The 22,901-nt window shown below is 42.6% G+C and overlaps 1 protein-coding gene and 1 long non-coding RNA gene across 6 annotated transcripts in view; one reads left to right on the forward strand and one right to left on the reverse strand.

Moving 5' to 3' along the window:
- The window catches only part of LOC137532842 (uncharacterized), a 49,636-nt gene extending 34,992 nt beyond the window's left edge, over window positions 1–14,644 (forward strand). Inside the window, exons 2-3 of one of the 2 annotated variants that reach the window (XR_011024024.1) lie at window positions 9,892–10,021; window positions 13,452–14,644. This is a non-coding gene — a long non-coding RNA (uncharacterized lncRNA). The remainder of the gene's footprint in view (window positions 1–9,891; window positions 10,022–13,451) is intronic. The other variant, XR_011024023.1, reaches the window with a different exon arrangement.
- Window positions 1–22,901, reverse strand: part of ADAMTS9 (ADAM metallopeptidase with thrombospondin type 1 motif 9) — a 421,594-nt gene that overhangs the window by 133,478 nt on the left and 265,215 nt on the right. For all 4 annotated transcript variants that reach the window (XM_068253803.1, XM_068253802.1, XM_068253804.1 and 1 more), the window contains one exon: window positions 2,982–3,149. In XM_068253803.1, the coding sequence (XP_068109904.1) occupies window positions 2,982–3,149 (168 nt within the window). The remainder of the gene's footprint in view (window positions 1–2,981; window positions 3,150–22,901) is intronic.

A 22,901-nucleotide genomic window follows, 5' to 3' on the forward strand; every position in this document is an offset into this window, starting at 1 on the left:
CAAAACATGATATAACTCCAGATATCTGCTTGCAGCCGGAATAGCTTGACAGCATTGCTACACACAGAAATAAGTCTCCATTGTGTATGCAGAACATGTACAATCTGTTGACAGTGTACTTATTATTTAATCAGGTTCATAGCAGCCTCAGTGTTCAGAATGCAAAGCATATGCTCATTCAATATATCGATACTGAAAACAAAAGCAGACTAAATATTCAAAACATTTCAGTGGGATTTTCACTGCAATATCAAGAAGACTATTAAGCACCAGTGTGGGGGATAGATGAAGAAGGCCCAAGGTCCACTGCCCCCAATCCATCTGATTATCAGCTAGCGATACTAGGCTTGAGGGAAAGAGAAGACAGTGAAGAAAGGGACACCAGACTCAATGCCTCTACAGTGACACGGGTAGGCATAATCACAGATATGAGTCTTGCCCAAGGTCTCTTTACTGAATAGGTACTGCCTCAAGCCAGAACTCAAACCTTCATCTCCTATGTTACAGGTGGTGTCTTTAACCAATACAACAAATACCATATCTAGCACCGCTACCTAATGGATCTGCATGGTCAATGGACATTTGCATACAGTTACTATTATGTTAACAGATGAAATATAACAGTAGTTAATTACAGCATATAGGTCAGTGCTAAAAATTCACTTCAGGCAAGGCTTACTATTGGCATATGTTCGCATCACAAAGGACAGAATCCCTTTGAAGGCCTGAGCTCATTGCTGCATTTATAAAAACGCATGTGTTTTTGAAATGCATTTTAGGGTGGTTTAAAGCGTTTTAACATGTAAACGCGTTAAAACGCATTAAACACATTTCAAAAAAGCTTGAACAACGCATGTGTTTTTATAAATGCAGCAGTGGGCTCAGGCCCTAAAAAGAGTTAAAAGCACCAATACTTTGCTGAACTGGTGTGCAAATCATGTTTCCACAACAAAAACATTCATTGTCAGGTGTCTGTCTGTGTGTGATTGTGTGTTTGTTAGGCAAGGTTGTCGGTTTAGTTAATATTGTTTACGGCAGGGGCATAGCAATAGGGGGTGCAGAGGTTGGGACCGCATCGGGGTCCTTGGGACATAGGGCCCCCCCGAAGGGTCCTTCCTCAACTACAGTATTAGCTCTTTATTGGTCCTGTGCTCATAATAATAACTTCTATAGATACTTTGAATAGTGGTAATCATTAACAAACTGTTCCCCATCCCCTTCTTGCACCTCTGACACAGTAATTGTCCTTGGCAGGTTTTGGTGCACCGTATCAATTGTTATGTATAGAGTGCTTGGGGGCCCCGTTGTAAACCTTGCATCGGGGCCCCCAGCTCCTTAGCTACGCCACTGGTTACGGCATGCCACTGTCAAAGGTGATAACTTTGGTATTATGATTAATTGATCTTATTGGACATTGTATGCACTATATTTTTCTTTTATGCACAGGGCACTTTGGTTGGTATACAAACGGCAATCCCCCTGCTATATGCACTTTTGAACTGGGTTCAGACATTGAAGCAGCTCTGACAGAACCGAGTAAATGACATTGATTTATAATGATACTGATGGCCAATGAGGAGGTTTAATATATGTTTTTAAATGGTTTTATGTGGCTTTAATAACTTGAAATAAATCTGTAATTTGTTATACTTGACAACAGGTGGTGCTGTTACATGACCATTCTTTCTCTTCTTTGAGTGCATATTTTTATTGAGGCCATAGCACATGATGTGGGGGTAGTGCAGCACACAATTTGTGTTTGATTCAGGTACTTTTTATGACCTGAGGGAGTGTAAGTTTCCCATGCAACGTGTTGTCTACAGATGGTGATATTAATTAAGGCTTTGGCTCATTTTCCAGAGTGAAGTTGTTTTGGGAGGTAAGCCAACACCTACACACTCCTTCTTAACCTGTTTATAATAGTTTTATATAAACTGAGTTGCCTCCGCACCAGTCTCAGATTCTGAATTAGTAAGATTCTCTTCGGGTGAAATCCACTGGAGAATATACACCATCTTGTCAACCTATTGTGGCAAATGCCACCTGAGATATATTGGACCAGAGGAAGGGCTGGTCAATAAAGAGGCATCTGTACATAAACATGCAGTGAGAACTTTAATTAAATGAACAGTCTTGGTTAGGCTCAGTTCCCACCTGTGCAGAAAACATACCCTTTTGTTCAGGGCTGGATTTACAGCTCAGGAGCCTATAGGTTCATAAGCTCTGGTGCCCTAAACCCCGCCCCTTATCATAGGCCACACCCCTTCCCATAGACATTCGTATGTGCTTCCCCCCCCCCCCCCCCCCCCTCATGCCAGCTATAGGTGCCCCAGTATAGTAGAGTGCCTATGGGTAAATCCATCCTTGCATGCTTTTGTTATAAATAGGATCAGCTTCCCCTTGTAAAAAAGCCACCTTTTTCTGGAAAGGAACATAAAACACCAGATGCACAGGCACAATTAAAGTCTATTAAAATGGACAGTGTCCATTCTCACTAGGCCAGTCTCTGCATCCGCTCTGTCCGCTTCAATCGCCGTGTTTGCTGTTTCCTCCGGTCTGTCCTGGCGAACAGATCAGTGCCAGGCAGAAGCATAGGGATCCTCATTGGATTGCAAAAGACCAATGAGAATTCGCAGCAGGATTCTCATTGGTTCATGGTTGACATGTGGGTTTTTGCATGGCGGCTGGTACAACAACCACAATGGACAGTAGAGCACATGCAAAATGGATGGGCATCCATTAAGCAGATGCGTTTTCCATGCCGTTTGGCATCCACTCTAATGGGAACCGAGCCTTAGCGAATGAAAAGTTCTCACTGCAGATGTGCATACAACAGTACATATTTAATGAATATTCAATAACTCAATATCATCTAGGAGAGCCTTACTATTATCAGGTTATGTAAACACGTGTTGATACAAGCAATGCAGAAAAGGAAGCAACCTAAGAGCACCAGTCTAAAGCTGAGGAGTGACTCTTACCTTTCCCCACTCTCCAGCCTTCCACTTTGGACACCTGCCTCCTCTGCACTTCTTCCGTATGTTTGGCTTTGCCAGATGTTTACAGTATTCCTGTCCCACATGGGTGCCATCCTTTGTGATGCAGTATATGGCTCTGGTCTTCACGCCTCGTCCACAGGATACAGAGCACTGCAAGGAACAGAAAATGGAGGTTAATTAACTTATTTACAAGGCTAGATAAATTGATGTAAAATACTGAAAATTCTTTTATAAGAGTAAAATGGGCTAAAAGGGTAATACATAAGGTACAATGGCTTCAATTCATTAAAAGATGTTCAATAAAAAAAAAAGTCGGGAAAATACTGCATTTGTAATTTTAGATTTGTCTTTGCTAATTGATCAATATTTTCACAGGTATGGCAGAATTTGCCGAAATACTATGCTTCAATTCACAAAAACCCGTTCGGTATCAGCAGAGCAGTGCGGAGTGTCTCTGTGTTGTTACAAGCTGTTCCATGCAGTGAAGGCATTACAATAGTAAGAGGCATCCCCAAATCCCTTTAGAATGTACTTTTTTGTTATACTGCCTCTGCTCGCTCTGAATCTGTCCATTAGTCTTTCTTAATATTTTATTTAATTGACAGAGCTTAGATGAACTCCAAGAGACATTATTTGCCATGCTTAGGTGATTTCCCCACTAGCTACTCTGCATCTTCAAACAGGAACCTAAAAGGTTAAACGTCTGAAGGGAGACAGGGAAACCACTTTTGTTCTTTTCTCTCTGCTCGCTGTCTGGCGGTAGATATTCTGGACCCTCCCGAGAAACCTTTGTAACCTATCAATGTCAGTTCAGCAGGACTTGCAGGAGACAGGGATTGTTTCTATTGGCTTCTGCTCCTGTCAGTCATAGCTTATCCCTCTCTGCTTGTGTGAGTTACGGCTCCTCTGCACTGTTTCCCATAGAGGAGAGCTGCTGGTAATTCCAGTAGATTACTTGGCTTTACCGCAAGCTGTAATCTTGATGATTCACATTTACTGACATGTGTTGAGGTATTTACAGCACGGTAAAATACAGCACAAGTCGGTAATTTACATTACTGCTCGGTAATTTCGGCTTTCTATGCGGCAATAGCCTTGATGAATTGACACTTTCCTAAATGCTTTGAAAAATCAGCTGTTTTCAGCATTACCGAATGTGGTAATGCTTGATTATGAATTGAGGCCAGAGTCTTCTCTAGAGAAAAAGGGTTTGTATGTACACTAACTGTACTTTATGTGCTGATAGTTATAAAATGTATATTTGTTTGAGATTGCCGCTATGTTTTATGAAACATTTTCACCAGCAAAATCATGTATAAAGAGCAAGAATGCCAGCTACTTGCTGGGGATCACTGCAGCCATCTCCTGGGGCACAACGCCTCATCGCAATAGTCAGGAATCTGATAGTGAATAGAAGAAGTGATATTGAGGGTCTAGGGAGCACTCATAACCCTTTTCTAAATAGTAAATTCACAGATTGTTTCCACTTACTGTGGCAAATTATAAAAGTAGAGTAAACAAATTCATATCAGTTCCCATGCTAGACTCTCACGTACCAGCTAGCTTAAAGTGATAGTTATAGGAAGGCTGCCATCATTATTTCCTTTTAAACAATGCCAGTTGCCTGCCAGTCCTGGTGACCATTCATACTAGTTCAGGGTCTATCGCTAAAAGTATTAGAGATAGAGGATCAGCAGGACAGCCAGGCAATCTGCACCGTTTAAAAAATGTCAGCCTCCATATCCCTCTACTTCAGATTCCCTTTAACAAGACTCTTTTTCAATTGCAAAGTGCTGAAAAGTTATTTTAAAGAGAAGATAAAAAATGTTCTCCTAGGAAAAGAGCCTTTCTTACAGAGCATCCTTGTAGCCTCCCCAAAGAACTCTGCATGGCAATAGCAAGCCTCACCTTTATACAGTACTAGCTGATGGCCCGGTGTTGCCTGGGTATGTATTTGGCTGGTGTTGTCTCTGCCCACTTTTTCTAACCCAAACACACACACAATTACTCAATGACCTAGTTTTGGAAGCTTTGTGGTCTTTGGCATAAAAAAATTGCATTGAAATGAAACAAATCTGATTGGCTGTGGCTCCACCCCTTTTCTGAATTTGAACCTCATTTACCCAATGACCAACTGTACCAGGTTTGAGGCTTGTGCCATTAACAGTTCAAGAATAGCAGCATATAAATATTCCCCTTGAAAATCAATAGGTGAATTTTGATTGGCTTTGTAGGCAGGGCCGCCATCAGAAATTTTCGGGCCCCTCACACATCATCAGGCCTGCCCCACTTCCTGGGCCCACCCACTTGTTGCTGTGCCCGCCCACTAGCCACCCCACCCCCGTGTTCGAGTGATAAGTGCGCTGCAGTGAAAAATGTGCATGGCTCCGACACTGAAGAAAGCGGCATGCACAGCATGATGCGGCAAAAAGTGGGCGTGACCATGGCATGTTGTGGGTGGAGCCAAATACAAGCAACATACAGGTAGTCCCTAGTTACTTGTAAGTCCGTTCTTGTCCCTTATCCATTCTCTTTTGTCCCCCTCTTTTCTTCCTGTGCCTCTTTTGTCCCCCTCTGTCTCACCTCAGTTTATGCCTCTTTTGTGTCCCTCTGTGTGACCTCATCTTCCTGTCTCATCTCTTTTCTTCCTATGCCTCTTTTGTCCACCTCTGTTCCCCCTGTGCCTCTTTTATCCCCCTGTGTCACCTCTTGACCCCTTCTGTCTCAGCTCGTCCCCCTGCCCTAGCCAGGTATAGGTGCCCCCAGTATAGGAATCCAGGCATAGGTGCCCCAGTATAGGTAGCCAGGTATAGGTTCCCCCAGTATAAGTAACCAGCTATAGATGGTGCCCCAGTATAGGTAGACTGGTGTAGATGCCCCCCCAGTATAGGTAGCCTGGTATAGCTGGTGCCCCAATATAGTCCAGCAAGATACAGGTACCCCAGTATATGTATTCAACTATAGGTGGTGCCCTGGTATAGGTAGGCTGGTATAGTTGCCCCAGTATAGGTAGCCTGGTATGGGTGGTGAGCCAGTATAGGTTAGCCAGGTACAGGTGCCCCCAGTATAGGTAGCAAGCTATAGGCGTCTCAGTATAAGTAGCCAAGTATAGGTGGTGCCTCAGTATAGGTAGCCAGCTATAGCTGGTGCCCCAGTATAGTCCAGCAAGATACAGGTGCCCCAGTATATGTATTCAACTATAGGTGGTGCCCCGGCATAGGTAGCCTGGTATAGTTGCCCCCAGTATAGGTAGCCTGGTATCGGGGGTGCACCAGTATAGGTTAGCTAGGTACAGGGGCCCCCAGTATAGGTAGCAAGCTATAGGCACCCCAGTATAAGTAACCAAGTATAAGTGGTGCCCCAGTATAGGTAGCTAGGTATATGTGGTGGCCCAGTATAGGTAGCCTGTAGCCAGATATAGGTGGTGCCCCAGTATAGAAAGTCTGCTGTAGCAGGCTCACTCCCCTGCTACCCCACGTTCAAGCGCTGGTGGTTAGTGAGCCACAGGCCCGCAGCCATATATGCAGCACTTCCAGCGCTTTGGGGGGGCCCAGGGCCCCCAGAAGCCCTGGGCCCCTCACTGCAGTGTCAGTTGTCCCCCCCTGATGGCTGCCCTGTTTGTAGGCTCCACCCACTTTTTTGAATATTAATCCCAGTCACCCAGTGACCAAATGTGCAACGTTTGAGAACCCTACCATTAACAATGTAAGAATGGGTGCAGTTTCCATTTTCCTAGTGAAATTTGTATTTGTCTCCACCCACTGATGACCCGGTCATTGCTCGGGTGTGTATTTAGCTGCATCCACTTTTCCTCACACAATTACTCAATGACTAAGTTTGTCAGCTTTGCGGTCTTTGGCATAAATAATTTGCATTGAAATGAAACAAATCAGATTGGCTGTTTCTGGCCCCACCCCCTTTTCTGAATTTGAACCAGAGTCACCCAATGACCAACTGTACCAGGTTTGAGGCTTGTGCCATTAACAGAGCAAGAATGGCAGCAATTAAATATTTCCTTTCAAAATCATTAGCTAAATTTTGATTGGCTTTTGTAAGCTCCACCCACTTTTCTGCATCTCAGTCACCAAGACTGGCTGCAGTTTACATTTCCCCAGTGAAATTTGTATTTGTCTCCACCCACTTTTTGGTTATGGGGATAAAAAGTATCCTATATGTTATTCCAGGTAATGTAATATGTGTGTGCCAAATTTCATTCAAATCCATTCAGACATTTTTGCGTGATGCAGTATACAAACATCCAAACTTTTGCATGTATAATATTAGTAAGATAAATGGCCCAAGCCCATGCTAAGCCCATGTTGTACTTTTGATGAGGTGAGTCAGTGAAAAGCTAAAGAAATTAATTAAGTGGTGGGCTGGGTGAGGGTAATAAAGGTTGCATAGAAAAATGTGTTGGGTGCCGAGTTGTTGGTCCAGGTCATACATTAAAGTGGACCTGAAGTGAAAATAAACTTGTGAGATAATTAATTGTATGTGCAGTACTGCTGATAAATATAAGAATAGTAAGATAAATAAGTCTCATCATTTATTTTCAATTTAATATGTTCATTTTTAAAGTGACACTGAAGCGAAAAAGAAATATTATGATAAAATGAATTGTTTTTGTAGTACGGATAATTAATAGAACATTAGTCGCAAAGAAAAGAGTTTCATGTTTATATGTTCAGTTATATAGCTGTTTTTCTATAACATTGCCTGATTCTATAATATTTCCAGTTTACAAATTACACTATGTATTTTAAATGATGAAACAGAGAAGAGCTAATGACCCCTTCCTGGCAGAAAAACCTTAAAAAAACAAGTAACATTGAGAGACAGGTTGAGATAAGTGCTTCAGAAAATAGCTATTTTCAATCCCATAGTTTGACAATCCCATAGTATGGTAATTCCCTGCTCTAGAAGAGTAGATGATAAACATGGCAAGCAACCCTGGAGGGGGAAGAAGAGAGAGCAAAGGAAAAAAGAGCTAAAGAGAAAAAAAGTGGCTATATCTCATTACTGGGGGATGGAGGCACCCAAAAATTAGGTATTGCAATAAGGCAAAAACAAAAAGGGGAGGGAGGTATCTTTGCCATTCCAGATGTAAAAACCCAATGGGCGCCCATGCTAGTGACCGTAATTTAAAGGCACTAGTATTGACCTGAAGAAGCGGGCTGAGACCCGTGGAACACGTTGTCCTTTTAATTGTGCTGAATAAGTCATATCATTTTTTCTATACTTAGCCTGTGTTTTGGGTTTTTACATCTGGAGTGGCAAAGATACGTCCCTCCCCTCTTTGTTTTTGCTTTTTTGCAATACCTAATTTTTGGTGCCTCCACCCCCAGTACTGCACATCCCATCTCCTTAGGAGATGTTCTTCCAGGTGGGGTTATCTACAACCAAGAAGGAGAGTAGGACTTGGAATACCGAGCGGGGACTGATATTTCCCTGTAGGCGATATATGGTGGTTGCAGGGATTGCAACCCACCTTTGTGAGTATAAATACTTTTATACTTCAAAATTAACATCTAATATCCCACAATACTGCACCATTTGGCTCCTGGTCATACAGCTGACTGTGGTGTCTCCACAATGAACACTCTTACTTCTGGCTATATCTCATAATTTCCTAGTCATTTCTAAAGATTTCTAGCAATGATAAGCTGGGCATCTAAACAGTCAGTCGTCTGTCTTATTTTAAAAGTTTTGTTCTAGGGGCAGGTGCAGTTTTTTTTGCAAAAAAATAAATAAATCAGTAACAATATCCACAACACACCGCAACTAACATTTGCGCTATCCTGCTAGCTATATTCTCACCATGGCAATTCACCAGTTTCTATGTATATGCGCACTCACACAAACAATTCTAAAAGCCCTCCAAGTTAAATATTCCAAACTTCATCAGTTTTTCTCCTTTTTGCTTAACTAAAAGTCCTAGGATCACAGTATCAATTGTCAAGCATAAGATGTACGCTCTGACTCCTCCAAGATACTGCACTCACAGAGACAGAGTCTTCTTGCAGTGATATCACTCAAAGAAAACAAAAAACAGACCATAGCGTGATACTGTATAACTATATTGCCTTTTTCCCAAACACCCAGTGCTTCCACCACAGACAGGGTCTCACAGGTTCTCACCGTATAATGTGGCTGCCAGGTCACAGACAGCAATAAAACACCTCCAATCTCAAATTCCACACTCTCCCTGGTGCATGTAGATATCTTTCAACAGCACACGTGGCCTCTCACCTGATCTATAGCTGTCCAAGCTATAAGACAGCAAACTCGCTTAGATCATCCTGGTAATCGCCCACAGCAAAACTTCAAGTAGATGGATCATCATAAGAGCAACAGTTTCATGCCAACCTATCAACTGAAGAGCTTCTCATAGCGTAAAAATGTACATTTATTAAAAGTTTTCAAAGATAATACACTCACATGGTCCCAGTAAAAACAAGCATAGCGTAACATAAACTCTTCCACACCGACTCTCCAACGCTTGTAGCTCCGCCCTACGCGTTTCATGCATGCGCACTTATCCATAGCAGCATGGCTGCACCACCACCACCCTACCTTTCCATAGAGGCTCATTAAACATGTTCCCTTCTGAAGAGTTGCGGCATGCCAGAACTAAACACATGCACTTTGATTCCTTATAAGGCTCCTCCAGAAGATGTTAGAATCAAAAGAATTTTGAGTTGTGATCAAGATGAACCATGACAGCTACTTGTAGCCAAGGCCTGCTGCTCAGCACGACTTATTTGTCTCTCTTCTATGGAATTCCAGAATGCTGCATGACTTTGTTGCACCATGCCATCTCCCCATTCGTCACCCGCATAAATACCATTCCTGTTAGTGCGCATATAATTCTATTTTTTTTTTTTTGCTGCAGAAATGAAACATCAAAGGCAAAAGAAGTTGAATAGCACGTCCCCAATCACCAAGCCTGTCTTCTGCTCCTGACATTGCCACTTAACGCCGACTGCTGTGCCTTTATCATTAGAAGAATGCTATTTGGTATGGTCAGTAAACCGCATCATTGGATAGGCAAATACAATGTTCGTAAAGATCAAATATAATTAGATATGTCAGGCTAGTCACAGGAAGACTGTCTTAGTAATCATTAAACATACAGGCAAATGACGCGAGAGGAACAATTACAAATCAAATCTAATAACATCCTTTATATCCTCGCTGTGAGGGGCTCTCTGCTATTACAATAGTGATTGCAATTTTCAAACAGTGCAGAATGGTTCCACAGGTAGAGGAAATGTTAACCTTATTTTAAAAGAAATTGCTATAGCAAGGTTGTTGTGTTTGTTAAAAATAGGCTGGCAATAGGGAACCACTTTGCCCTTAGTCTAATTAAAAGGATATTAAAGCGGAATGAAACTGAGCATTTCTTCTTTGCTCTAAAAGATTATTTACAGCATATTATATACTACCACCATTTTTTTTTACTAGAACAGCATTCAAAGGGTTAAACACAGGACTTACAAGCTCCCTGCCGGAAAAGCTGGACGCATCCGAACTGGAGATAATGTTATCTTGTGTTTACATTCCACACTTGATACAATTAAGTAAACACTTCTCTGACATGGCAGAATCTCCTGAACACTGTCAGACACTCAGAAAGCATTTCTGCTTACATTACAAGATGAAGAACCAGTTATGAATAAAATGCAAAGTAAGCTCTGAGAGCAAAAAAAGTGTACTTTGGGAACTTGTAATTTCTAAATGAATAATAATACTTATGCACAAAAGCAAATATGAGAACGGTATGTGATATAAAAAGAAGGAAAATAAGTTTTTATTGAATATTATGTCAGGGTTTTATAACGCTTTAAAGAGAAATTGCAATTAAAATGTCCCCAGTGCACCATTAGATTTGCTATATTATTATAAAATTGAAAAAGATAAATCTGTTAAAAAACAATACCCGAAATCTCTGCTTTTGCTTTTCCTGGAGCCTTATCAGATGATTGTGCCCACTGAGCTATGTCATCAGCAGCTCATATTTACACACCTCTCTCCCTTCCTGCCACCCAGGAGTTTTTTACTTTGACGCACTATAAACATGGAAGACTGTGGCAGCTGCTCCTTTTCCGTCACAAGGCTTACGCACTCTGGAGGTGGAATGGTCAGTCAGAAGATGAAATAAAAATGTTGAGGGCAGCATTGCATTGCTTTGGGAGTGGTTGTTTTTACACAGATGACATTACTTTGCGCTACAGACAGCTGAGGTAGTCACATGTTCAATAACGAGACTTGGATAGCTTTGAAAGGAGAGATTTTGCCTTCCAGTGTCAAAAAAACCATTGTGAAGCTAACATCCTGTGTTATATCTGTATATATCTTATATATGTGAACTGCAGCATACAGCTGAAGTACTTGAAGTTCATCTCCTGGATAAATGTTACTTTAGCTTTGGCTAGCATAGAACGGTGATTTTTGAGATTGTATTGCTGTCTGTACCACATCAAGGATAATTTCCCTCATTTCCTGCTGTGACAGGAAGTAGATAAATGTATCTAAGATAAAAAGAGACAGCAGCAACTAAGACATTTTTGTAAAATGGGGCAGAATTAGAGCCGCCTTCACATTTCTATTGCTGTCCCTCACTCCGTCTGTGTACAAATTCCAAGAAAAAGTAATTAGCCTCTATAGAGGTCCCTAGACAGAAAGGAAGGGGTGGGAGGGCATATGTACTCATCTCGATCCATGAAGCCGGCTATGTGTCTTCATGTTATTGGAATCATATTGGTTGTTACTGGCCTAGCTATGCCCTTTTCCAGTAATGTCCTTTTAACCCCTAGGAGCACCACTAATTCTGTTTTCATCTTCCCTCCAGACCCCCTTTAATAAAAAAATAAGCCTTCATTCTTCAGAGACAGGATGACTCCTGTCCTTCATTCATTGTTCATCTATATCCAATATGTTTCCACTTCCCCTAATCTGTTTCTTCCTTTGCCTCAAATTCCTTAACCAAAACAAACAGGGCTGGAAGTGGGCACATGCCTGACAGCGGTAACCGTGCCTTTCTGCACCTTTAATTGAACGGAGGAAGGAAAAATCTGGAACTATACAAACAATTTCTAACAGATGGTGGAAGAAGATTATATATTGCAGTGTTGATCTACGAGGAGACTGCATATTTATTTTACATTAGCTAAAGCAATCTCCTATCAGGCGCTCATTATATTTACCACCCCAGAATCTGCGGTCATTTGCACAAGTATAAAGATGTCTGCTCTGACTTAGTGTGGGCTATGCAGTGCCTAAATACAGGTCAGCTATTTAGTAAAAATGAATATTCTTTCTAAAAAAATGATTGCTTTGCCCATGTATAAATTGTTGTGTATAAAGAATGGTTGTTACCGTATTTCGCACCGTATAAGACGCTCTGAAATATAAGACACACCTAGGTTTAGAAGGCAAAAACCAGGGAAAAAACTAAAAACTAAAACTGGTGCGTCCATATTTCAGGAGCGTCTTGCACATGACCTCCCCCAAATGGTGCCCTCCTGTGACCCCATGTCTCTCCCAGGTGTCCTCCTGTCACCCCCAGGTGTCCTCCTGTCATTGCTGTACCCCCAGGTGTCATTGCTGTACCCCCAGGTGTCAGTGCTGTACCCCCAGGTGTCAGTGCTGTACCCCCAGGTGTCAGTGCTGTACCCCCAGGTGTCCTTCTGTCATATCCATGTGTCCTCCTGTCCCCCTCTAAGTGTCCTCCTGTCTCCCCCAAGTGTCCTCCTGTCTCCCCCAAGTGTCCTCCTGTCAGCCTTATTGGTCCTCCTCTCTCCTCCACTCTATGTGTCCCGCTGTGAGTCCTCCCCCCCCCCCGCTTGTTTATACCCCTCCTGTGTCTCCGGGTCCCCCCCATGTGAGAAGCGGCAGCCGCAGAAGCTCACCTCCTCCATCTTGCCTGCGGCGATTGAAGACATCTGGCGCCTGTGTGCGGCTTCCTCTAGTGCCAGCTTCTAATGATGCGCCATCAATTACGCGTCATTAGAAGCCGGCACTAGAGGAAGCCGCACACAGAAGCCGGATGTCTTCAATCGCCGCGGGCATGATGGAGGAGGCAAGCTTCTGCGGCTGCTGCTTCTCACACGGGGCGGGGGGGGGGGGGTTCGGTGACACAGGAGAGGGTAGAGACAAGGGGGAACGCAGCCACAGCGGTACACAGGCAAGGCCGGGAATCCCCAATGGCGGGTCGGCGGTTCGTATCAGTGGGCGTCCGTAAGTTGGGGATTCCCTGCCTTTGCTGTATAAGACGCAGGGACTTTTTCTCCCCATTTTTTGGGGAGAAAAAGTGTGTCTGATACGGCGGAAAATACGGTAATTTTTATTTACGTTGTTTGTGTTTATATTTCCTGTTTTCTGCATTCTGTATTTGCTGCTTCTGCACTTCTTGCTTTACAGTAGAAAGACCTTATTTTTCTTTTACCACAGATCATCTTACATTTATTGCCTCAGAATCAGATGCTGTAGGTTTCCATTGGCTGAGTTGAGCGTTTTTTCAATGTCCTGAGGATACACTGAAAGCAGTACAGACCCGGCTGTGTAGCCTGTTACTATCAGAGGACAGTATTCAGCTTCAACAAAATGACTTGGAAATGTACGCAAACAGGTTACTTAAACAGAAAAAAGACTGAAAAACTGCACCATCAAATCCCTCACCAGATTTTTTGGTCGTACTCAAGTAGTCTGCTGGCCAGAAATGTACTGTTCATGGTTGTTGGATGAGGCATCATTTTGTAGGCAAATGTGGTTTTCCCATAAGGCACTATCCAGCAGTAGCTGCATAGTGCACTAGTTAAGGGCTCTGCCTTTGACACTGGTTAAGGGCTCTGCCTCTGACACAGGAAAGGGGAGAAGGAGATGCCCAAGGTATGATAAAACTATGTTAAAGGCAACTAAAATGAAAAAAGTGTGAGGTGGCTTACCTCATTGATGACACGTTCAAAATAATTTGTAACGGACTTTAATATGCACTTGGCAACACATTTTGTGGGTCACAGCCCACTTCCTCAGGCCAAGTACAGTGCCAGAAGAAAATCAAGCCAGCGTTTGAGGACCTCCCGAGCATGCGCAGAAGACCCTGACTGACGCGACTGAGCCAGTTACTGGGGCTGTTTGTGGACGAACGGAGGCACTCGGGAGGACGGCCCGAGGACTCAGAGCTGCTTATGGGGCTGGAGGAAGCCCGGGGTAAGTATCGATTCTTTCTTTATTACCGTCTCTGGAACACTTTAAGGGCTCTGCCTCTGACACAGGAGACCAGGGTTTGATAGTGTACTGGTTTTAAGGCCTCTGCCTCTGACATAGGAGACCAGGGTTCCCATCTCTTCTCTTTCTGTTCAGTAAGCCAGCACATATTCAGTAAGGCGACCTTGGGCAAGACTCCCTAAAACTGCTTCTGCCTACTGAGTCTACTGGCTGCAGCTCTGGCGCTTTGAGTCCGCCAAGAGAAAAGTGAGATAAAAATGTTCTGCGTCTTCTCTCTTTAATGTATAGTGCCTTGGGATTATAAAAATGCTAGGCCCATGCAGGTTTTTCCAAAGTGGCCACTGGAGCTTGCAGTTTAAGTCAGAATGTTATTCATGTTCAGTCTTTGTCTCTTGCAATGACCAATAAGAACATTGTTAGGGGAACATAAAGCAATTATATATCAAATAAAAATCATATCAAAGTATGAGTGTTTTTTTTTAGGACAGTGTTTCCCAATGTTGACCTCAAGCTCCCCTAATAGTGCATTTTTACAGGTAACCTCATAGATGGACAAATAGAATGTTTAGTCTATCACAAATGTGGATTATCTGTGTCGTTATCAACAAAATATGCATTGCTAAGGAGAATTGAGAGCAGATTTGGATACCATTGTTCTAGGACAGAAGGAGCCGTTTATCATGGAAGATTACTAGGCACTGCTGGAAGAAGGAAGATAGGCTTTGCTACTCTCAATAAGCACTCTATTTCCCAACAACAACCTTCCATCAACAACCTTTAGCATCCAGAGGGAAACAGAACAGTATATTATTAATAAGATTGCCTGTTGCTGCAGGCCCTATTTAACAGAACTCCAGAATTTCTCCAAAAATACTGTGCCCTCTTAGTTTCAAAGCTGTTGCATAATATATCTCAACATTAGAAAATGTGTTGAAAGTATAGTTATCCTGTTAGAGGACTGATACAAACAAAGCTGCTTTTCCAGGTTCGGAAGGGGACACAGGTACGTTAGCACACATATCAGCTTCTCACAACTGGTACCAAATTTCTGTACCTCCGGCCACAGTATTATTATCTTGCAGCTTAGCTTCATTCAGTGAACTTGACATAAAGGAACATGCATTAGGAGCGTAGGACACAGTTCTTCATCTTTATAACTGCAATAGCTATGGGAGGAAATGGTAATTTGTTGTGACACCTCCCCCCCAGCTTCTGGAGATCCTGAGAGACATTAAAAAATTCATGAGGCCCTGCAGCAAAACTTTGATGGGGTCCCCCCAACATTCACACCCCTTCCCTTGCCTCCCCTTGGTGACCTTCACAACCTGTGGTGGACCCATCTCACAAGGATCATAAAACAAGTTTGGCCATCATGATCTTCACAACCCTAACAAGTGTAGCCACAAAAACATCTGATCTGAATTATAGTCCCCTGTATCGGGGGAAGGGAAGGTTAGTAGTTGGGCTCAAAAGCTCAAAAGTGATGTGTTTTGTGAGACCAGTTGCACACTTCATCAGGTCAATTAAGAGCATGACATGCAGTATTGTCAAGCGCCTCTGTGTCTGACTGTATGCTGTGTCCCACTTCTTCCTTTCTTTCTAGCATGTGAATTTGCTAGTTTAGGTATGTTGTCTCTTCTCGTGTTATCAGGAGCAGTGTGTCATATCTAGCATGTCCCGACCCTGGTCAGAACAGGGAGAGGAAATGCAGAACACCTCTATGTCTAGCCATTTCTAATATATACATTATATATTGCCTTACAGCATATACTCCCATTATAAGATCTGCACAGCTTGGAATACATTTCTTTACAAAGTACAACCTGTGTCAAACACAGGCGTCTGTGGACACTGACATTCAGTCTAAAATATCACTATGACTAAAAGCTGTAAAATAAAATATAGGCATACAAGATGTCCATTTGTCTCAGACTTGAATAAACTGTAAATTATCTTTTCCTATGTAGCTGTAACTTGTAGTAGGTATTTTAATCTGATAACTGTTAACTTTTTACTGTCAGGTATTAACCAATCTCCTTTCTTTAACCTATTGGGGACCGCCGCAGGTTGAATCAACGTCCGACAGGTGGTGGTACCGTTCTGACCAAACGTTGATTCAACGTCCGCGCTAAAGCACCGCTCCCGACGCGATCGTGCGCACCCGGAAGGGGATATTAAGCTGTCATATGACAGCTGGCATCTCCCCCTAGTGATCAGCAGCCATCGCGTATGGCTGCTGATCACGTGATCACTACGATCGCCGTCGCATCGTAGTGATCACTCTGACAGCGGCGGCGGCAGGGGGGAAAAGAAGAGGATCCACTCACCTCCCTGCCGTTCCAGCGACGATCGGCGCCCCCCCACTGCTCTGGCCAGCATCTCTGCTCCGTCTGACGTCAGCGCCGGGTCCCGGCTTGATGACGTCATCAAGCTGCGACCCGACCTGAGCATCATTTGGAGCGGAGATGCCGGCCGGAGAAGAGGTGGCTTCTGCGGCTCATCGCTGGAGCCTGGAAGGTAAGTGAGGGCTGCCAGCTACAGGGGGGACACTTGCCACCATGGGGGGGACACTGCCCAGCCAGCCACAGAGGGGATCCGGCCGCCCGACCCCCCCAAACGCGCGCACCCCCCTCCACCGCAAAAGGCCATCGTCCTTAAGGGGGGTTAGGCGGCCGGTCCCGAAGTGGTTAAAGGACATCCAAGGTAAAAATAAACTGATGAGATAAACAATAATATCTATCCTACGTCTCCTAAAAAATGACTTTTTTAGATGTCCCATAGTTTTAGTTTATATTAAAATCTAGTTTTTAAGTTTTTACTGTTTCATTGTTTCTGCTTAGTGACACCTTCATTGAAGCATGTGACAGCTCAAATCTATGAACTATTGTCCCTTTTAATCTCTTTCCTGTTCACAGAAGCCATTTACTGACAGGAAAGTGTTTTATGGCTGTAATTACTTATTAGTGAGGGTTATGCTATAGTCCAACCCACTCCCGACCCAGACAGAAACGGTTACTTCCATACCTGATTTGTAACTTTTTCAGGGATAGAAAGAAAACAGTAAAACTGAATAGCCATTTGTGTGCTTGGAACTGTACATACACATGTCCATCTCATCATGTCAACTCAGTTGTCCTAGGGGCACTGTAAAATCTAAAATTCCTATATACACTAATAAAATGCACTGTACATGACTCCCTTTCTAGGTAGCTGTCATTTACTGTAAGTGTTTTCAATTGGGTTAATCCCTTATTCACAGGTTTTGGTTATGTCCATATCCACGTGAAGGATTCTCAGGGTTTTCAAAAGCACTTCCTGAATGGCATGTGCTCAGTGCAACTGCCAGAATAGTGTGAGAGCCAGTAAGCTGTCTGTCTGACATCTTTGTAGAGATGCTTGCCAAGGAGGCTTTTTAAATGAATAAAGGAAATCTTTGTTCCCCCACGAGGAGAACTGATCCAAAACCTGTCGGTGGTCAGATTAAACACAATTAAGTGACACCTAAATAGAAATAATTAAAATGTGAAATTTTGGGGATGCCTAAAAATGGGCGGAGCAAAAATAGCCAATAAAAATTGCTGCCACTCCAATCATGGAATGTATATGTACCTGGTGGATCCAATTGAGATATGTGAGTGGTCCAATTAAGCAATTAGATTGGTCCAATTGTGCAATTCCATTGGACCTGTCTGATTGGCCCAATTATGAAATTCAGTTGGTAAAATGAGATCGGTACAATCTATTTAATCTAGTCATGCAATCCAAGGTGGCGCGTGATGTTCGTAGAGATGGCACACCCACTCCTGGCCCACGCAGCACAGTGCAAGCCACCAGCTAGTATCCTCTATAATAAAACCCCTGTGTCCCCGTGTGTGCTGTCTCTGTGTAGCTGGGTCCGTGCTTTTTGCTACTGCGCATGATCGCAGCACGAACCCAGCCTCACAGAGACAGGAGGACAGGGCCAGGGAGCCGTGTGGCCGTGTGAGCAGGCGGCCGGGTGTGCGGCGGGTGCGCACGCGCCCGGTGCGAGCACACGTGTTCGGCAGGTGCTCGTGCGGCGCGCGTGTGCGCAGTACATGTGGCGGGCGGCGGCGACAAACACAGACCCTAGAGCCCGTTTTTAAACGGGCTTGGGTCTGCTAGTATATATATATATTTTCATTACAGATCTACTCTGTCTTCTATGGAGAGAAAGAAACAGAGTTAGAACAATCTGGGAAACTGTATATACACTTTTAAGTAAGGCCTACAGTGCTTATAACCGTACCCTCTGATCTCCCTTACTGAGTGTGTTGTGAGTGTTTAACAGGGAACATTTAGGCCACATATGTACCCAAATATCACTATGTGTTTACAGTGTGCTGACAATTTCAATAAAAATGTGCTTTCCTGAAAATAACAGAACCTTTCATTTTTGTTCCAGGTACGCACAGTGAGATTGGAGGGGGAATACGTTATTTCAGCATGTGTGTACCATATGCAGTGAAAACAAGCGCAGTGCTTATTTTAAGTATGGTAATTTATGAGGTCTGGATGCTGAGCATATGTCATACAGATCTTTTTCATCTTAGAGACCCAAATAGGGCAATCTGACGTTATGGTTTTTTTTTTCATAAGAAATATTGGATCATCTCACAAAAAAAAATGTTGGTATGTTTTTAAATACTGACTGCAAAAGTTATAATAAATATAATGCTAACTACATTTTTCTAGATGCAGAAATCTGCTGCTTTGTTCCTTCTAATGTAGAATAAAAATGGTGTTCCCAAGTGTTGGTGTGGGAATCCACACAGTGAATTTAAACACGCAAATACTCCTGACCGCCTCTGTTCAGCACCCGAAGGAGCAGACAGGGGCAGGTGACGTTTACTGCCTTAAATGTCACATTGTGCTTCACGTGACTCTGATAGGAAGAAGTATCAAAGTCAAGTGAAGCGCAACATGACACCCAAGGCAGTGAACTCCTGACCTTGTCCACTTGCTCGGGTGCTGAACAGAGGCGGTCAGGAGTATTCGGATGTACAAATTCACTATGCCAAATTTGAACACCAACACTAGCGTTGACATCTTCCACAGCCCTGTACAGAGTATATATTGTTATCACCTCTTAGGAGCTCATGTGATACAGGGGACTATACTTCAGATCAGGTGTTTTTTGTGGCTACACTTGCTATGGGTGTGAAGATCATGATGGTCATACTTGTTTTATAACCCTTGTGAGATGGGCCCCAAGGCTGTGAAGAGCACCAAGGGGAGGCAATGGACGGAGTGTGAACATGGGGGGGGGGGAGTTCCTGGAAAAATCAGTATTCCATTTTTGAAGTCTGTTCAGGGTCCCTTTAATAATGAAATATTACCAGTGCATCTACTAAATGCAGCCAACATGTTGAACTCAAAACAATCCAGACTAAAAACTCTAAATATCACTTCCCTGTGCTGCTGCTAGTCCCTAACACTGATGAGTCACAAAGGACCAAGTCAGATCTTATTTTTTATTTCTCTGCCCCACTCATTTCCAGGTACAAATGAAAGCCTTGGAGTTACTGTGAAATGACATTTTCACTGCAAGCTATGCATCTACACAGTTATCCAACATTAAAGCTCAAGTTCAGGGACTTTCTTACTGAATACATTTATTAGCTCTGCATTCTATATTTTAACAATCTGTTTGATCTGTAGGCTTTAGCAGATTCTGAGTAAGGTACCTGGTGAAAGCCTGCAGCCTGTAGAGTCAAAACGCCTAATACACATTCTGGGCCAGTGAGTCAAATCTAATAGCATATCTTACAACCATTTTAGATGAGACAAAGAAATATCTATTATCATTAAAACATCTGAGCCAAATACACGCACGTGCCCACATTACTAGTCATGCCCATCATACCACCTGTCATGCATACCATGACACATTCATGAGCAAAATACTTTGTTTCATTTTTCAAATGACCTTTCCCCCTTGTATCAGCAATCAAAAATAAGACAGCCAATTATGTACATTTGATGGGATGTTAAAGAGGTATGAAACTCAGTATTTCTTCTTTGTTCTAAAAGATTATTACAACATACTACCAGAACAAAATGGTAGCAGAATAGCATACAAACAGTTAAACAAAGCACTTTCTTCTTCAGTGGGAAGCTAATTTCAGAAGCTGAGAAAGTTGTTACATCATCTTTTGATAACATTTTCTTATCAGCCCCAATTAGTAAACATTCCTGGCAGTGCTTTATCTCAGCTGAATGCTTAACAGAAGGTGAAAAAAAGAAGAGAAATGCTCAATAGATAGCTTTTAATATGTAAATATAGCAGCTATGCAAAACAATGCAATGACAGCTTTCAGAGCAGATAACCTGTACTAAAACTGTATGGGTAATAAAAAGTAGGAAAACATGTTTAAATTGAATGTTATGACATAATTTTATTCTGCTGTTAAAAACAATGCAGAGCTTTTTTTTTTTTTTAAATTAAATAATGGTATTTATTTCCTCCAGTGGGTACATCAGACCAGAAAGAGGGATAGTGAGATTTTATTTTAAAAGAGGGACTATCCCTCTAAAACGGGAACAGTTGGGAGCTCTAGCATTCGAGATAGAAGGAACACAAAAGCAAGCGCCTTATCCCTTTTGCTGGAGCTGAAGTTTAAATACTGACTAAACTCAAACTTCTTAAAGCAGTCGTACTGATTAGTGTAAATTAGAAGTGTTATTTCCTGCTATCAGAGGTAGAGATCTTGGATCTGCTTCCTGTGAACTATAAAGTCCCACCTCCTTATATAATCACATGGTTTCCACTTTAATGCTGGGATTCTGGGATATGTAGTCAGCTATCTTTTGTTCCTCCTACTGCAGCGTGTCACATCAAACTGAAACGTCCAGCAGTTGCAACCAGCAGGGAGAGAACACAAACTGTATTGTAGTTGCAAGCTCATCCAGTCCATGAATCAAGTATTCTGACCACCACTTTGCTTCTTATACACTATTTACATCCACGGATCATTTTGAGTGTCAATAAAATATACCTTATTTAACATTAGGTTTACCTGGTTATTGACACTTGAAAGTCGCATAGAAATACGTACGTTAAACCTCCCAGGTGATGAAGTCTATTCATTTTACGTTGATATTATTTATAGCATTCACTGAACAATATTAGTAACGTGTGGCTTTTCTGTGAACCTCTTTAACAGATATTCCCTGTCATATTTGTGGCGTAGTTCCTTTTTAATCTTTGGAGCTTTAGTTTGGAAGGAATGGGCGGCAGCTGGTGCACAAAGCCTTTGTACAGCTCACTTCAGCCCAGGATAAATGACCGCAGTTACATTACACAGAACATTAGGCTGCATTCTATGAAAGGTAACAGGAAAGAAGCCAGCACAAAAGTGAGCAATCACGGCTCTCCCAGATCTCAGTGCTTGCCTTCTGAGCAGTGTTCCCGTGTCACACAGGAGGCCTCTGGGGAGGAGAATGATTTATGACGTTTTTACTGTACTTATTAAGAGTAGCTCCTCATCTAACCAGGAAGCAAAACCTCTGCGCTAGCTTTCATAAAACCCCTGCATCTGTTGCTAGTAAAATGTTTAGGGGAAATATGCCCACATACATGATAATAAGTCTATAGCTCTGAAATCAAAAAAAGAAACAGTGGATCTGGCGGTAGCACAGCTCAGCGCCAACATTCTAAAACACCTTTTAAAGGGTTGACTGTACTTTTAATACTTTCTTCACAGACAGCCAAGTTAAAGTGTATAAACCATTAAATCCAAATTTATCCTTAAAGACCAACTTTAGCCACAAATGTTAATACACAGTCTATTAGCTTAGAAGGTTGAGTGACAAACTGTCGCTTTTTTACGTCAAACAAGGATTTTGCAGCTAAAAATCCACTTATCCACATGACCTGAAGCAAGCTGGAAGGAATAAAGTCAGGCTCCCTGGACATTATCATCCTGTTCAGACTCACAGGGACAGGCTGTGTGAGAATTCTGGAGAATGGCTACTTAATCAAAGGTGCATGTTTGAATGCAGCACCATATGCCTGAGAACCCAGTAATCACAGTAGGGTGGGAGTTAATGAGGCACCCAGGGGGAGCTAAAGCACATTAAAGCTTTTAAAAAAGAGAGGTAGTGGAGGGCTGACCTTTTCTAATGAACCAGCCAAACTTATAGGAATGATAACTTTAGTGCACAAAACAGAAATAAGACAACACGTTTCGCAGGTGTTTGCAGCTTCTTCAGGTCAATGACAAAACAATGTGGCAAGTAGCTGAGGTGAATGTGTGTGAGCGACTCAAATCATTGTGTTGGCAATATGATTACTGACACAGTGCTATTTCAAGTTTCTACTTTTTGATGGTTGCTTCATTCGCCTAACCCTCAACCCTTTGTCTTAGGACTAAATTCCCTTCCTGATGACTCACCCTAAATACCCCTTACAAGGGCAAACCCAGGATTTTCAAGGAGGGGGGGGGGAATCCTGAAAACCACGCACATTACAGTATAATAATATGGTAGGGCATCATGCTGGGTACACATAATGCAATTTCCAGTCCGGCTGACAGGATCTGACGATTATTTCCGAGATGTCCAATTTGCTCCCGATCGACAACGGGATCGATTAGGAGCAGTTTAAATACAGATAATAATGAGGACAGCCAACATTGCTAATAAAGGGGAAAG

Source organism: Hyperolius riggenbachi, chromosome 9, assembly GCF_040937935.1.
Source record: "Hyperolius riggenbachi isolate aHypRig1 chromosome 9, aHypRig1.pri, whole genome shotgun sequence".
Lineage (NCBI taxonomy): Eukaryota > Metazoa > Chordata > Amphibia > Anura > Hyperoliidae > Hyperolius > Hyperolius riggenbachi.